The sequence below is a fragment of the Acomys russatus genome, chromosome 24, assembly GCF_903995435.1.
Source record: "Acomys russatus chromosome 24, mAcoRus1.1, whole genome shotgun sequence".
NCBI lineage: Eukaryota > Metazoa > Chordata > Mammalia > Rodentia > Muridae > Acomys > Acomys russatus.
The window spans coordinates 23,714,254-23,731,481 of NC_067160.1; the positions used below are offsets into that span (position 1 = coordinate 23,714,254).

At 41.6% G+C, this 17,228-nt stretch overlaps 1 protein-coding gene across 1 annotated transcript in view; it reads left to right on the forward strand.

The window, feature by feature from the left end:
* The first annotated feature begins 362 nt into the window (after positions 1-362).
* The window catches only part of Ifih1 (interferon induced with helicase C domain 1), a 50,555-nt gene continuing 33,689 nt past the window's right edge, over positions 363-17,228 (forward strand). Inside the window, exons 1-3 of the mRNA XM_051166132.1 lie at positions 363-963; positions 7,985-8,153; positions 13,913-14,059. Coding sequence (XP_051022089.1) covers positions 511-963; positions 7,985-8,153; positions 13,913-14,059 — 769 coding nt within the window. The 5' untranslated portion in view covers positions 363-510. The remainder of the gene's footprint in view (positions 964-7,984; positions 8,154-13,912; positions 14,060-17,228) is intronic.

Genomic DNA, 17,228 nt, shown 5'->3' on the forward strand with positions numbered 1-17,228 from the left:
AATAAAGCTTTGCAGAGCATTGCTTGCTTTCTCAACAGAAGGGAGAATTCGTTTTCCCTCTGGTTTTCCACTTTCCTATAATATTCTTGACCAAAGTCTTCGTCTAACCAGTTGCATCCACAAGCCGCCTCCTCCTCCTCCTCCTCCTCCTCCTCACGAAACTAACGCTCTGGCCCGGAAGCTGACGTTGGTAAAGTCAGGAGAAGAGAATCGAAACAGAAACCGATCCTGCAACTTCAAGGATCTGTGGGTGGAAAACAATACTTAAACCTCCGGGCGAGAGTGAGGGCGGCTGAGCCAAGGCAGAGTGCACGTGGTCCCGGGTCTACTCTCACTTGCAGCCGCGCATTCCTGGCCCACCTGCCGGGTGCCACCAATTGATCCAGCGCTCTGAGACCACCTGGTACCTGCGGGCTCCCAGGCAGCGCAGGCGGGGACCTATTCTCTCTCACCTGTGGATTGTCTGCCAGCGGGCCCAGAGACTCCTCTCCCATTCCCTGAGAACCAACCATGTCGAATATCTGTTCTGAGGAGAACAGGTTCCGCTATCTCCTCTCATGCTTCAGGCCCAGGATGAAAAGGTACATTCAGGTGGAGCCGGTCCTGGACTACATCACCTTTCTGCCCACAGAAACCAAAGAGCAGATTCTTAACAAGATCACCACCTGTGGGAACACCAGCGCAGCGGAACTGCTGCTGAGCACCTTGGAGAAGGCAGAGTGGCAGCCCGGCTGGCCCCAGATGTTTGTGGAGGCCCTGGAGCACAGTGGCAGCGCCCTAGCTGCGCGCTATGTCAAACCCACACTCACTGATCTGCCGTCTCCGTCCGCTGAGACCTTCCATGATGAGTGTCTCCACCTACTGACCCTCCTACAGCCCACTTTGGTGGACAAGCTTCTAATTGATGACGTGTTGGACCCTTGCGCGGAGAAGGGACTGTTGACACCTGAGGACAGAAATCGGGTAGGTGTCACTTTAGATGATGGAGTTGGGTTTGTGGAAAATTTTGTGCAAAATAAGGTTGCTTGCGCTTTTCCCTATAGAGAGTGGTCTTTGCCTTCTATCGGCAGATCCGCCCCACCTTGTATGATTCTTGTTCAAAATAACCCTCAGAGGGTCCTTTTAACAGATGAGAAAAACCAGGCAAGTTAAACAATTCAGTCCTGGTCTCCCAAGGAGAACGCAAGCAGACCTGCCATCGTTATGATTTCTTCAGTCCGGGTGATGTCGATCTTATAATTTAGTTCACCTACACCTTAGACTGGTAGTCAGTTAGTTAGCTGTGGCCCACCTACCACATCGAGCCTTCTACTCATATTTTAAGAACCAGAAGCTAAAAACGTTCTTTGGCTGTCTGATTGTTTTCAATTTTAAGAGTCAATAAAGTTTTATTGATACTCTCTTCCTTGTTGCCTATCTACTCTTTTATAGCTGCCTTTTCACAGTTGGGTGGGGGGAAATGTAGCCTACAAAGCTAAAATATTATCGGGTGGCCAATGTGCCCCATTCATGCCTTACAGTTTGCAAATCTCATTAAGTCTTGGTCTAGATGAGATATTATGCCTAGTTTCTCTCTTTTCTTTCGTCAAGGTTTCCATATGTTCTAGAATTCAAGTTCAGAGACTAGCCACTGACAAGCAACTGCTCCTACTCCGGGTTTTCCACACTAGTGAAGGGACAGGTGGCTCTTTTGGAGTATCGCTTGTACGGATCGGTTGAACTGTGACTTTTTGATGCTGGTTGTTTGTAAAGAGTGATGATGTTCTGCATAAATGCTGAACTGTGTATCTGCTTGCCCAGTGTTCAAAGTCTCGTTTGGGGCCTGGGGAGCTGTCTTGGTGATCAGTGGCAAGTGCTATTCTTGCAGAGGATGGGACCTTCCTGTCAGGTGTCACACAGCTAAGATCCAGGGAGATCTGATGACCATGGCTTCCATATTCACTACACCCACACCCGCATGCAAGTGCTCTACCTCCCCCTACACAGAGACACACCATTAGAAACAAAAAACAAAAAGAAATTTAAAGTCTTTATTTGGAAAGCATGTGGACAAATATCCCATTACTATAAGTCAAAGGGTTCATGCATACATTGCTACGCTTTTGACATTTTCTTCTTTCGGATTCATCAGTTGTAATTTCATTCTTCACTCTGGGCATCTCACCGATTGGCTATAGCCTATAATGTGATTTGGCCTTTAGCTAACTAATATCAGTAGTCCTTCATAAAGCCAGCAGCGCCAACCCCTACCAGGAGCCAAATATGCATCTCAAATTCATGTCCAGTTTCTCCAACAAGTAAGTTGCTTTGCGCTGTTGTCAGCCGCCGTATTCACATCACTTGTGTATTGAGAACCGGCTTAGAACGCATTATAGTAGTCCAGCTGGATGTGACAAATGTGTACATCACTGTGGCAGAATCTTAATTTGGAAGAAAGCATGCAGCCTCTAAGCCAGCTGGAGACGGAAGATGGCATTTCCAGCCACAGTAGCTGTTAGGAGGTCCAGAAGCAGCGGAGTCCAGTCACACCACAAAGCTGTTTATGTTTGATGCCGTGACGTCCCGAGTGCCAGAGAACCAGCACTTCCCCTTATTTACGCTAAACACGTCTGCCTATCTGCATCACTTTTGTCTTGCCCGCGTTGATTTTCTGCCAGCTACATTTTATCCAAGCTCTTGATTCTGGCAAGCTCAGAGGCAGCTAGCAGTAATGCAAGGGATTTGACACGAAGAAGATGGATGGTAAGAAGGACTTTTGTGTACTGGCAACAGCTAAGCAAAAACAATCCAAACTTTCTCCCAGTGTCACATTTCTAAGGAATCCCGGAGAGCAAGAAGAGCTCCATTTTGAGGGTAAGGACCAGTGGTGGGTGAGTCTGCAGGAGTCTGCAGTGTTTTCCTCGTGCGTTAATTTCATATTATCAGCTCTAGAAGTAACCAGGAAGCACTATGAGAAGGTAGTGTTACATTTGGAGGACTCTATGGATACAGAGGTCATCAAGCGTTTAGCTTATAACAGAGTGTGGCGTGGCACAATCACTGGAGCCGGGCCTGGTGGCACAGGCCTGTATTCCCAGCATTTGGGAGGCAGAGGCAGGTGGATCACTGGAGAGTTTGAGGCCAGCCTGGTCTACAAAGGGAGTCTGGGGACAGCCAAGGCTACGCAGAGAGACCCTGTCTCACAAAACCAGGGGGGGGGGGGAGAAGACTTTAGGCTGGGAAGGTGCAAAATGGAGATCTATCTGTCTTTACATCTTACTGTATGTGAGGTTTGATTTCCTGATCGCAAGTCTACCTGGGAAAATGAGTGACACAGTGATTTCTAACCTCACATCAATACTAATTAAGAAATATTAAAGAGAAAGCTTCATAAATGATCAATGTTATTTTGATATTGACTTTTATTATTATCACACATTTTGCTCTGTAATTTAGGTGTAAAGTTTCAGGGATTTAGGTAAGTCTCCTACATAAAAGCCTACCTCTTAATGTCCCTAGGTTAAGGAACAGAAAACCGAGTTGAAGACATATAAGTTGAATCACCTTGTTAGATGCTGAGAAAAAAGATAGTTGATGAGCATAACATTTCCAAATTTGAGATTTGGTAACTTCAAAAAGACATCAAAAGTTAAACTTCACTTAACTAATTAATCAGGGATTCTGAAAATGGCCTTTTATGATTAGTTTTTGTAGCCCTTCTGAATTAGGCTGAGCAGCTATCCAGTAGACATTTTCTACTTGATCAGTTACATTAATTTTGGCTTCTTAACCCACATCTGCCAGCACTAGTTGGCCCCCGGATGACTTCAGATAAGTAACCCAAGAATATATTTGACTACTCAGTGACTTCTTCATTCTTTCAGATTGAATGATTTCAGTGACATCTTTGCCATGTACCAAGCTAATGTGAGAAGACTAGAGAAAAACACAGACGCAGTGCTTGCCTGACATTTACGTTATGGTGTTAATCAGAGTTCAGTCTTCCTAGTTTAAGACTGTCTGTAGCATTGGTGAGTCAGAAAGCTAGACTCACTGATAATTAAAAGAGGTGTTTTACAGACAGTCAAAACAGAACGAGCTCTCACAGTGATGGAATGCTCCTGTACAGCCCACTCTCCTCAGGGGACTTAGTGACAACTTAGGGGCATCCATCAATGCATATCACAAAGATCTCTGGGACAGACATGATCACATTGGTACAGTAATATTCCTATGAAGAGCTATGGAGAGAGGGATGCATGGTCTAGCCATGGCTTACATCATTGGACACCTGTAGTCTTGGGGATCATATACCCTTCCTTTACATGGAGAACTAAGATAACATGATATCTCAGATAGACACTGAGTCTAGCTCTCCTGATAGGAGGTTGAATGTCCAGGTAAGTCTTCCCTTCACCTGTTATCTTCCCTTCACATGTTCCCTTCACATAATATCAGGCAAATTAGGAAAGATAAGGGCCATTGGGGACAAAAAGTAAAAAGATATGGATAAGATATTAGCAATGCTAGTTTGGCAATTCACTTGCTAAAACATGGACAAATTCTTGATTTAGGATATGAATTTTGCTTTTAAATTTGCTATTCTCTGAAAGTTGAACTCTGCTGGATTGAAAAGATCACTGTAATAGTCTAAATAGCTACCTAAAGTATCATAAGAGAAAGAGAAAACTTTTGTACTAAACTGTACATTTGTCTTGGAAATCCAATATTTAATGAAAATAACAATGCTTTCTCTACTGATTTCTGCTGAAGAGAAAAAGAACTTCAAATTTTGATTGTTGATGTAGTTGACTGTCCTATCTACCCACAAACATACCCATGTTTCATATTCCATAAATTAGCTTATATGGTATCTATGGGCATCTTTTAACTTCACAAGAAAATATTTGAATTGGGAAGGCAGTCCTTCTGTGTCCAGCTATAATTGTAAATGGATATTAACCTCCTGGGAATTGAAATTATTGTTCTTATCTGTTGGGATCTAAATATCACTATGATATTTTAAGAAAACAGAGCAAGCATAACAGCTGCAAGGGCGCATATGACTCCTTCAAAGGGAATGCTTTCCAATACCAAGAGAAGAAGACATTAAAAACTGAGAACATTGATGAAACTAACAAAACAAAACAAAACAAAAACAGGTAGTACATTCAAATAATAAAAACATTTGGGAAGAAATACAGCATTGTGATCCTCAAATATCTCGGTTAAAAAACCTCAAATTCTGCAATAAATATAAACTTGATAGAGTAGTGGTTGAAGGAAATTTGGTTAATAGAATATTCTTAGAATTTTACAAGAATATTAATTACAAAGCTTAAGTCCGTGTCCTTAGAAAAACCCTGGTTGTTTCTGTCAGAAAGAGTTAAAGGTGATTAAAGGATAGAATAAGAAAAAATGGGTATGCTGAATTAAAATAAGTATCTGAGGGTACTGGAGAGATGACTCCAAGGTTGAGAGCACTGCTTGTTCTTTCAAAGGTCCTGAGTTCAATTCCCAGCAACCACAGGGTGGCTCACAAGCATCTATAATGAGATCTGGTGCTCTCTTCTGGTGTGAAGTTGTATATGCAGGCAAGACAACTGTATACATAAATAAATACATCTTAAAAAAAAGAGAGAATCTGAGATCAGTTTCATTTATGTCTATAGCAAGTATGTTTCAGATTACCAGAAAACAAACAAACAAACAAAAATCTCACTTAAAGTATGAAAGTGCCAGTGCCTGATGCCAAGACTACCACTTTGACCCTTCCGGGGACCCATGTGGTAGGAGAGAACCCACTCCAGCAAGCTGTTCGCTAACCTCCACAAGCACATGGTATGCCCCACACCACACTCCACTAACAGATAATAAATAAAGATGTAATTAAAATCATTAAGGCTGAAACTACCTTTTGCGTGAGATCCAGGTGGGCACTCTGGATACCAAGTATGGTCTACCAATAAACTCTTTGCAAAAGCAAATCCTTTCCCATCATTGCTAATGAGAGCTAGTACTTTGTGCCGGTGCAGCTGCAAAACTCCAAAGGAGTCTTCATATACCGAGGCTATGTAATATAACGGCAAGGCTAGAAAGCTAGGTATATTTTGTAGGAGAGGGCAACTTCAATCAAGATGATTGGCAGAGACTGGAAAGTCTGAGAATATGTAATATTACTTCTCATCTGGGAGGCTGATTAAATTACATAAGATTGTGGGAAAAAATGTTTGAACAAGTGTTTGGGTTCTTTTCGCAGACAGAATTAAATCAGCTCTCTCTAAATAGCTCCTGTACATTTTTTTAAAGAAACATCTCCACAGGTTGTTTCAAAGCACAGCTAGCATGCAGAAAACCCACAACTTCTCTGGAACGTGGTTCTGGTGTAGAAAGTGAGGCCCCGGAAAGTGAAATGGCATGTTTGAGGTCAGAAATAGCAAAGGTGGGCCAAGTGTCTTCCCAGCCTGGGCTGTGTTAGCAAAGGTGGGCCAAGTGTCTTCCCAGCCTGGGCTGAGTTAGCATTTTCTCCATATATTTATTACTCTGATTGGAACTGAAAATATGTCCTTTGATAATGACTGTACAGATGATCTGTATTTTAAAATGATTTGTTAGACTACTTACTATGAAAGAGAAAGCAAATGGTTATTACATTTTGGAAGGAGTGTGTGTGTGTGTGTGTGTGTGTGTGTGTGTGTGTGTGTGTGTGTCTGTGTGTGTGTGTGTGTGTGAGCGAGAGAGATTCTTCCTCATATCTAAAAAGGAATAGGGAAGATGATTTCTCATGATATTGAGCATCCAAAAACTTGGAGAAGTGTTGTCACTGCAATAGTAAATATCAAAGATATTAAATAGGGAAGAAGGTAAATCTGTGTCACAAATGACTTAGTTCCAAAGTGGTAACAGGCAGGGAGGAGGCCATGTTTGATTCTTCATTTATAAACTTCATAAATGAAAGTAAATAGCAAGCCCATAATACATTGAAAATAAATGTCGGCTATTCTGGAAGACAGAGATAGGCAGAACTGGTGGTCCACTGGGCAGCCAGTCTAGCCAAATAAGCAAGTTCTTAATTCAAGTAAACCCCAAATAAAGAGACATGAATAAAAAAGACAGTAAAGGTCAAACTCTACCCTTTACACATGCGTGCTCAGACAAGCACATCCACATACATGCATGCACACATCCATACACCACACACACACACACACACACGGCATAACATGAATGCAGATCGAGGAAATTTCCTTTTGGCTTTGCTCATAGCAGCTCAAGTAAAGCATTTATTTTTTTAAAGATTTAATATGTATTATTATGTATACAGAACTCTGCCTGCATGTACATCTGCGGGCCAGAAGAGGACATCAGATCACATTACAGATGGTTATGAGCCACCGTGTGGTTGCTGGGAATTGAACTCATGACCTCTGGAAGAATAGTCAGTGCTCTTAACCGCTGAGCCATCTCTCCAGCCCCCAAGTAAAGCATTTATTAGTCAAATTTCTAAAGTTTTTGTTTTGAATTTTATTTTGCAATGGGAACCTGTGCCTTAATGCACATGCATAGGTCAGAGGACACTTTCTGAGAACTGGCTTTCCCCTTCCACCATGTTGGGAGGCCCGGGAGTGAAACTCGGCAGGAGACTTAGAGCAAGTGCCTCCAACCTCTGTGCCACCTCATCAGCTTCCTTTAAAAATGTCCTCTGGGGAGGATACAAGGGATGGGATAACCATTGAGATGTAACAAGAATAAATTAATAAAAAAAATACCAAAAAAATGTCCTCTGGACATATATATATATACACACACACACATATACATATTTAGAGGAGGTTTTGGCTTTTTTTTTTTTTTGTCCTGCTAGACTCTAGAATAGTTACATGGAACCCTGCTGTCTTTGTTAATGTTTGAATATAAGCTTTTGTTTATGTGTATGCTTAACCCCTTGTTTTCCTTAGGAATGCTTCCACTTTTAATATGTTCTTATTTTCTGTTGAAATAACAGATTTCTGCTGCAGGAAATAGTGGAAATGAATCAGGTGTAAGAGAACTACTGAGAAGGATCGTGCAGAAAGAAAATTGGTTTTCTCCTTTTCTGGATGTTCTTCACCAAACTGGAAATGACGCACTAGTCCAAGAGCTCACAGGTGTTGGATGCCCAGAAGACAATGAAGGTATTTCCAATTTTATCAGGAGGATTTTGTATACAGTATGGATGAGAACTCCATGATGCCTCGAACTGCAGTGTCAAACATCAGGAGTTTCAGAATCAACATTTCTAAATAGGAAGATATTTTATAGACTGTTGAGTTCCTTCCTTTCACAAACGAGGAAGCCCGTGTGTAGGGAAGGCTAAGATATCTGACACCACCACCTGCAACACTTTGGATAAGGGTATTGGTAGGTGACCACCGGTTCAGCAACAGTCCATCAGCAAATCTTATTTATCAAGATATGGCTAGCATTAGAGAGATACAGATAAACTGGAAGAAACGATATTTCTTTATGAACTTGATAAAAAAAGGCTTATCCTTGCCAACATACCTAATTTTCACTTAATATGAATTTTTAAAATATTCCATAATAATATTCTAAAATAATAACTTATTTTTACTTATTTCAGTTGTAAACTTAACTTAAACTGTGCCACTGATTTTTTTTTTCATACTATGTACCCTGTGTTCAAAATATGTGCGGAAAAAAAGTGCAAATCGACTATTTATAAATTAGTTATCACTGGTATAATTATTGTATGCTAACTTCGCTTTTCCCTCTTCTATCCGTTAGTCAGTAGCCATGAAGTGACCTTGTCCCAGATGGCGTTCTAGGTGGCAAGGATGTGGAACTGCAGGAGACCTGGAGTCTCTCTCCTGCTATAAAATTATTCGCCCAGTAAATGATTTCTCTGCATTGTCTTTGCAAAGTAGAACCAATAATAGGTGATATTAATGAACTGTGATTAGTTGAATAACACTAAAGTATAAGAGAAAATTTTACTATGTTTTAGTGTATGATTATTTATGAAAAATGTTCACTTTTTCCCAGGAGTTTGAAGTTCTCAACCACGTAATGTATTTCATTCTCCTCATCAGAAGACTTCAATACAGCTTTCAGAATCAAATAGTAATTCCATGGCTTTTCAACTAGAAAGTTCCAATATTTCCACTAATATTGCATGCATGGGTTTATCCATCTATAACTGTCTATATTGATTAATCAACATCATCTCTATCACCTACTTTTATATCTAAAGAGATGGAGGTAAATACAGTAGGAAAAAAACTGGATAAAAAAATAAGGTTGTTTTTACTGTGAACATTAGAGACTACTGAAGAATTATAAAATGACGTGAATGAGCCTACGTGCAAAGTATGAAGAAGAGAGAAATATCTAAATGGATGTACAAGTTCATTGTATAATCAGCCCCCTCCCCACCCCAAGTAAATACTACACAGTATCAGCGTTTGATGCAAACATAGATGAGATTCTAAGGGCCTGAAACTGTCTGCTTTCTTTGGCATTGCTTAAGAATTTGAGGGACTTAGTGAAGGGTGGGTCCAGCTGGCTTTCAAAAGTCAGATAAGACTGCCTGCGACTATTTCTGCACAACAAGCCTCACTCGTGAGCCCCAGCCTACAAAACCACTTTCTTTGCCTTTGTTGGGTAAGTGTAATTCTTGGCCTGCATTTTAAAAGCTTCCCTTTGCATCAGAGACCAATTCAAAGGGCAGCTGGTTCTCAGTCATCAGCTGACTGAGGACATCCCAGGCACAGTAGATACATCTGAATCATAACTCGTGCACCTAAGACTCAGGGACTGTATGTACGAAGAACGTAAAAGATAGAATACCAGGAAGTCTGCAGTGTGGCTGTGTCTCTCACAAAGGACAGGGAAGGTACAGCCATGATACCCCAACAATATGGCTGCCTAAACAAGACTCAGATAATGACAATACCAACAGAAGGGTGAGGTTTCCTAGGGTCCCACCACTAAATAAAATTATGAGCCACTAATGGCTGCCAAGAGAGAGAGAATTTGTCTCTCCCAGAGATACACCCCTAATTTATCATCTAATATGAAGTAGTCAGCTCTGAAATCACAGTCAGGCAAAAGCAAACAGACCCTGCAAGTAGTATTTTATATTTATATGTGTGTGTGTGTGCACATGTATTTGTGTGTGTGTGTGTGTAAAACAATAAAAATCAAAGGTCATGAGTCTAAGAGGAAGTGTGTGGGGGAGCGTGGGAGGAGTTGGAAGCAGGAAACATAGGAAGGAAGGGAAGGAGGAAAAGGAAGAAGTGATAATATTATATTTTAATTAAAATTATCAAAACTTGAAAAAAGTCAGGTAGAAGTTTCGTGAGCGTTCTTCGCCCATGCATCCCTCTGCAGGTTCAGGTATCTGGGTGCTCCAGGCAACATGCGGAGAGTACAGGACAACTTTGGGCTTGGTCTCTGGAATAGACTTTCTTTGTGGTTCACTCCGCACACACCAGGCTAGCTGGCCTGAGAGCCACGAGGCCTTCTCCCGCCTCTGCCTCCCACCTCACGGGGAGCATCGCCATTACACCAGAGTGTGGCCTACCTCTCCCTGTTTTGTGCAGACTCTTCAAGCTCGTGCGACAACCTTTTTAGTCACTGATGTACCTTGGTTGATTTCTAAGAAAAATGACAAAGATGTGGGTTTGGTTTGTCCTGCTCAGTTGTGGAAAATGCACAAGGAAATAAAGAACCATTGATCAAAAAGAGACCAAAACACACAAGAGATGGAGAAAACTTTAGCTTATCAATATAGAGAGAGATAGAGAAGCAGACAGATCCTAAGGGAGAGGTATTCTGAGGAGATGAAGGTGTGGCTGCACAGACATCTGTGAAATGCATTATGGACAGGGACAGCTCTGTCAGCTAGAGATCAGATCACACTTTTCAACTAAAGGGGATTGAAAAGCAAGGTGGGTAAGGGGGAGCTGTCAGACCTCCTGGGTCTTCAGAAACAGAATGTAAAGCTATTCTTCAAGCAAAAGAAGGAAGGACCTCAAAGAATGCACAGACCCATCACTGGAGTTATCCATCATCTGTGCGTGATGGTGGAAGCAGCCCTGTAGTTTTAATGAGGTGCCTCAGAGGTAGGTGGACAGCTCAGTACAATCCAAAATGGCTGCACAGTTAGAGAGACAAAAAGAGGAGTGATTTTGCCAAAGGGGCTAAAAAGGTAGAGTGTCAGATGGAGGAGAGCTATTCCCGAAGTTTTAAGAGTTTATAGATGCTTTCTTGTCAGGTTTTGGGCTTGTTTAAGAGAAGTCACCCCTGCATTCATTTCTGTTTCTCCCGTTTGGAAAGGGATGTTGTTCTTTGCCAGTTTCAGGACTATATATTTTAGAGTTAAAATTTCCTAGCTGAACAGCCCTCAGCTGGAGGGGACTCTACCTCAGGATGAGTCAAACAAAGTCGTACTTGCACATGAGGCAGATCATTCAGATGGGCTTTGAACTTTACTTCAGGAAACAGTTAACTAAGGTACTAAGGGTGGGGCCCTAATCGGCTATGACTGTGGCCTGTTAAAGTGAGGAACTAAGGCTGGCCAGTGGTGGTGCACACCTTTAATCCCCACACTGAAGAGACAGAGGCAGGCAGGCCTCTGTGAGTTAGAGGCCAGCCTGGTCTACAGTGTGAATTCCAGGACAGCCAGGGCTACACAGAGAAAACAACAACCGCAGGGGGAAAAAAGTTTAAGATAAGGAAGTAAAACAATTACCTTTCTTCTTAGCATTGAGAACTCAATGAAAAGGGTGGAGTAGGTGAAGGAGATGACTCCACCAGGAAGCACATGACAGTTGATTAACTATATGTAGAATAATGAGAAATAAATGTCTTCTCTTTGAAATGCCCAGGCTATGGTATGTTGCCATGGTAGAGGACCCCAGGCTTGAAATCCATATGCTTATCTGCTCCTGGCTCTTTGTCTATTGCCTTTGGTCAGCTATTAGACCTCTTTGGGTTTCGTCTTACTTGTCTGTGGAATTGAGATGATAATATTACTTACCAACTAGGGTATTTTGAGAATTCAAATAGATACAAATGGCTTTGCAGTAGGTAGAAAGTAAAATGAACTATTTTAATCTGTTACTGTTTATGTAATTTTTGTATGTATGAATGTGTTGCTTGCATGTGTGTCTGTGCACCACTTGCATGCCTGGTGCCCCAGGAGACCAGAAGAAAGAAAGCATCAGATCCCTGAACTTATAATCATGAGTTGTCATGTAGGTGCTGGAAATCAAACCTGAGTCCTCTGGAAGAGCAGCCAGTGCTCTAAATCGCTGAGCTACCTCTCCAGCTTTCCACTATCATATTTCTAAGCCTTAGTAACTGTTAAATAAAGAAGAAGAGGTCTCCCATCATTGTTGGTTACTCAAAGGAACTGACACATAATTTCTGTTCAGGGATGAGATGTGTTAGTAGAAAAGACCTCAAGACCATGACTGCGCCTTGAGGTAGGAGACCACCAGTAGGCAACAGTACAATGTATGGGAAGCAACATAACCGGGGAGAGGGGCTTCTTTTCAACCACAGAGGGGCTTCATTAAGAAGAGCAGCTCAGGGTAGGAATAAAGGTGAAGAGACAGGGAGGGGCCCAGGAAAGAGAGCCTTCAGGAAATCCTCTGAGTTTGATAACGTTTTGGAGGACAGCAGGAAGATTTCTACCGTGTGGTTTAGGTTTGGTGTAGGTTATGTGGCAAGAAGAATCATCAGCCAGCTATTGTATAGGTGGGACCACGAATTGAGTGTTGGTGGAGTGGCCCTATGTCTTCAGGGTGTGGGATCTGAGGTCTTAGAGTGACTAGTGTCTTAAAGGGGGCAGGGCAGCAATGCAATAGCAGTGGCTATAAACATTGTCAATTTAGCTTTATCTAAAGCTACAATTGTTTGCTTCAGGAAAATTTCCATGCGAGGCAGGATGGGTTTCCTTTTGCTGTCTAGAATAGGGTAATCTGAAAAAGATAGTTTAGGATTATATTTATGGCTTCAGACTCCTATGACAGGCTGAAGTTTTACAAGAGAAAACAAACAACTCCTGACTTTATTTTCCCTCCGTGGCCTGTCCAGCCTTTTAACATTGCAACACAACACTGTTGACAAAACACAGGCAGAGGACCATGAACTAGAGGAACAAAGAACAAAGTAGTCATACACACACACACACACACACACACACACACACATACACACACACACACACCCCTCTAAAACTCATAATGTATTAAGTAGGTTTATGAGTTTGTGTTGGCGTGCATTCATACGCTCCCACATACAGCTGACTGTGCATATGGCCAGCAGGCTGCAACTTGAATACTCCTGTGTGCTGGAGGCCAAAGAGCAGGAAACTCAAAATGGGAAAGGGGAGAAAATAGACTATTTCATTCAATTAAAAAAAATCCCAGGGATCCAGAACACATGGATTCAGCCTGACATTAAAGCAGATGCACATCTCATGAACATGGAGGCAGGAACAAAATGGCAAGGAAAAGCTAAAGAAAGCCACACAATTTGCATTTCCATTAAATTAATTCAGCCGTAAATAGAGCTTGGAGTCACTGACTCAGTGAGTGACTCCTCGAAGACGATGGTCACACAGGAAGTCATCCCACTTACCTTGTGATTTGATTAGTATTTACTCAGCTTGCCTTTTTATATGAAATTTGATGGCTCTACACATACTCAACTGTAGTCATGCTAAAAGAAAAAAGAATATGTCTCATTGTGTGATACTGAAAATCACGCGTGCTAAGTCTTTGGAAATGTCAAAGTTTGAAAGTGTATACCGTGCGTGGGAAGCTGACCTCTGTTTTATTTTCAGAGCACCAATGGCATCTGTACACACTGGGTAGAAACCTGTGTTGTCCTGTCATTTACATCTGATACTTACTATTCACAGAGTTGGAGATTGCATCTCACAACAATGGGCCTGAAGCGAGTGGGTCCCTTCTGTCTGCTATAGAAGAGACAAGTCTGGAGACAGAGGCCTGGACCACAGAGGATACGTTACCAGAGGCCTCTTTTACAGACTCTTCTGTGACCATGGGTATGTGACACATCAAAATGCTTTCCAGAAAAAAATCAGTCAGGACACTTATGACACCAGGACCTGTGAAACACAAGGGGAATTTGGACACTGGTATTAGTGAGAATTTTTGTTAAAATAATATTTTAGGGAAGATTAAATTGAAACTATTACTCTTGGGTTTAAATATCTTTAAATGGATATGGTATTACTAGCACGAATAGGGACATTTTTGCTTCTATTTTCACTTTCTGAGAAATGCATTGTCATTCTAATGTGATAACTGACTTCAGTGTGTGCTTATCTTTCGTGATTTCCAAGTTATTTTCAAATATGCTAGTGATGAAGAGCTACAGACAATTAGTGATTGTGAACAGGGAGAACTAATACTCACTCCTCGTGGATGAGCCCCCAGTTGGTTATCCAATACTAAGTGATCACTCTAAAGACATAAAGAGACATAGCACTAAACAGATTCTGGCTGTATTTGTGTGTGTGTGTGTGTGTGTGTGTGTGTGTGTGTGTGTGTGTGTGTGTGTGTATAACAACAATGATTGAAGAATAAGAGGCCATGAATTTCAAAGGGTGTGTGTCAGGGTCAGGGGTACAGTTGGAAGGAAGAGGAGGGGTGGAATAATATTATATATATATAATATATATAATATATATGAGTAGAGTGGAGTCCAGTCATTAAATGATGAGTTTTGATCATTTACTATCCTTAGAAATTTGTCAAGTTTTGTATTTACACAATTTAACTTTTAATAATTGCTGCATCTAACAAAATTCCTAAAAATATTCCAGCTTGCCTTTACACCCTAGTCTAAACTAGCTCGAACTGGCTGGCCCTTCTTGTGTGCTCTCTCTGTTTAATGAAGCTGCATTGCAGAAAATTTGGCACGCATAGCAACACTCCGAAGCCACCCATGGTCCCACAGTGTGCATTGTGGGTAATATGTGGGGTGCCCAGGCCTGTCTTTCTGCACACCTGCGTGCAGAACTGTAATGTGTCCTGTGTTCGGTTTAGGTGTTGCTCAGGGTTTTCACTGACTGAGTAATAGTGACACCATTTGGGTGCAATTAAACAAGTGTTGACACTGAGCGTGTTTCCAAATTACTGCATCATGAACAATGCCTTTAGAGCCCTCTGTGCTTATGCCATGCTTAACTCATTAAAAGCATATATAATTGGAATTTCTGGGTCAAACGATTTATATGGTTTTAACACATTTGATACTTAGTGTCAGCTCTCACTGTAGGAATTTATACACTGCTTTCCCGACTAAAGGACTGCCTGCTTCCTTCAAGCTTTTCTGTGGAGTGCTACATCAGTTACAGTCTCTGCCAACTCAGTTACAATAAATACTGATAATTTGATCTTTGACTCATATTAGAAATGTTCTGATCTGTACTATTTTTTTCAAATCCCTTCTCTTTTGACTGTTTTTGAGTACCTGTCACCTTTCATATTGAGACATTTGTATTTTTCTCCTGGTTTATATGAATTATTTAAATATGTAACATATCATCTCATCAATAATTTTATTTTTATAGCTTATGTGGGTTTTTTTAACCCCATTCAGAGCATTTGGTTTTTAAACTTATAATTTTTTAACATACATTAATACTAAAATTTTAATGGGATTCATTGTGAAATTTCTCTGTATATGCACATCGTGTATTCTCCCTTTCCCACTTGTAGGCTGCCTTGTTTTATATTTTTCAATTCTCATATATGGAAGGCAGCTTGCATACTGGCCTTTCGGTGTCATTATAATAATGTGTTTTGGGTTTTTTGAAAGGCAGTACTTCTGAGGTGTTCATGAAGAAATGAACCCCCGGGTGGACGGGGCTTGTTGAAACACAGAATTGCACCCGAGATTCCAACTTCGTCACCAGGTCACCGGCACCTGCTGCTCCTGGTCCCAGCCACCCAGGCAGCGGCGAGAGAGTTTAAGGCATAGAGCATGAAAGCATTTAAGCCTCAATACGACAGGCTTTGTGTTCTCCAACAAGTGAGTGTCCGATCCTGTGCCTTTTTTCTGAAAACGTGATTTTCCAAGACAGCCATAGCCAGATAGGGGGACTCATGATTTACCAAACAGTCTGTGTGTGCTGCCTGACATCACCACGGCTCACTAGCCATCTTATAAACCCACTCACATTTGAGCTCGCATCCTAAACAGCACTCAGGGACATCCCATCAGCTTGCAGTTGTCTAGCTTAGGTTTTAAAGTGGGAGAAATTAAAAGCCAGAATGTTTAATTTCTCTATTATTCTTTAATATAAAGATTCATTCATTCTCTTTCTTTTGTTTTTTCAAATATATATTTTATTAATTCATTCATATTACATCTCAGCTGTTATCCCATCCCTTGTATCCTCCCATTCCTCCCTCCCTCCCATTTTCTCCTTACTCCCCTCCCCTATGACTGTGACTGAGGGGGACCTCCTCCCCCTGTATATGCTCATAGGGTATCAAGTCTCTTCTTGGTAGCCTGATATCCTTCCTCTGAGTGCCACCAGGCCTTCCCATCCAGGGGACTCTTTCGTTCATTTTCTTAAGCTTAGCGTGGGCTATGGGTCATAACAATGCCCTGAGTGGGTAGAAACGATAAGAGTTGGCTTTTCTTGTTGGTTTGTTTTTGCTTTTGTTTTCTGATAGCCTTACTTTCTGATGTTATTTTCATGCTGACCTCTCTGCCTCTCTTCCCTTCCTTCACTTCTTTTACTTCAGAAAAGCTCATACACTTCCTACGAGTACCAACGCTTCTGTTGAACCCTGCATATGCAGTGAGGAACACAGCAGAACAGGCCACCGCTCTCCGTGGAGTGTCCCTCTCTGTGGTGTTGGCCATGAAATTCACCTTAGGACTAAGCTTTAGTGCAAAATATCCAAATGCGTGTTATTAAGAGCTTGCACAGTAATCCAGATAGGCACCTAGAACTGCATCAGGTTACGTGGTCCTCGCATGTGCTTGGTCTTCCGGAGCCTGCATCCGGGAAAAGGTCAAGCTCTATCCTGGGCCCTTTCAAGGCAAGGGCAGAGCAGCTTTGCTTCAGAGCTCTGCTTTAGACACGGCTGCTAACAAATGCCTTCAGTTATCCCTGGGTCCTGCTTCTTAAGTAGTCTGATTTTATGAAGCAAGGATTACCAATAAACGAACAAACAAGCAAAAACCACTTTTAG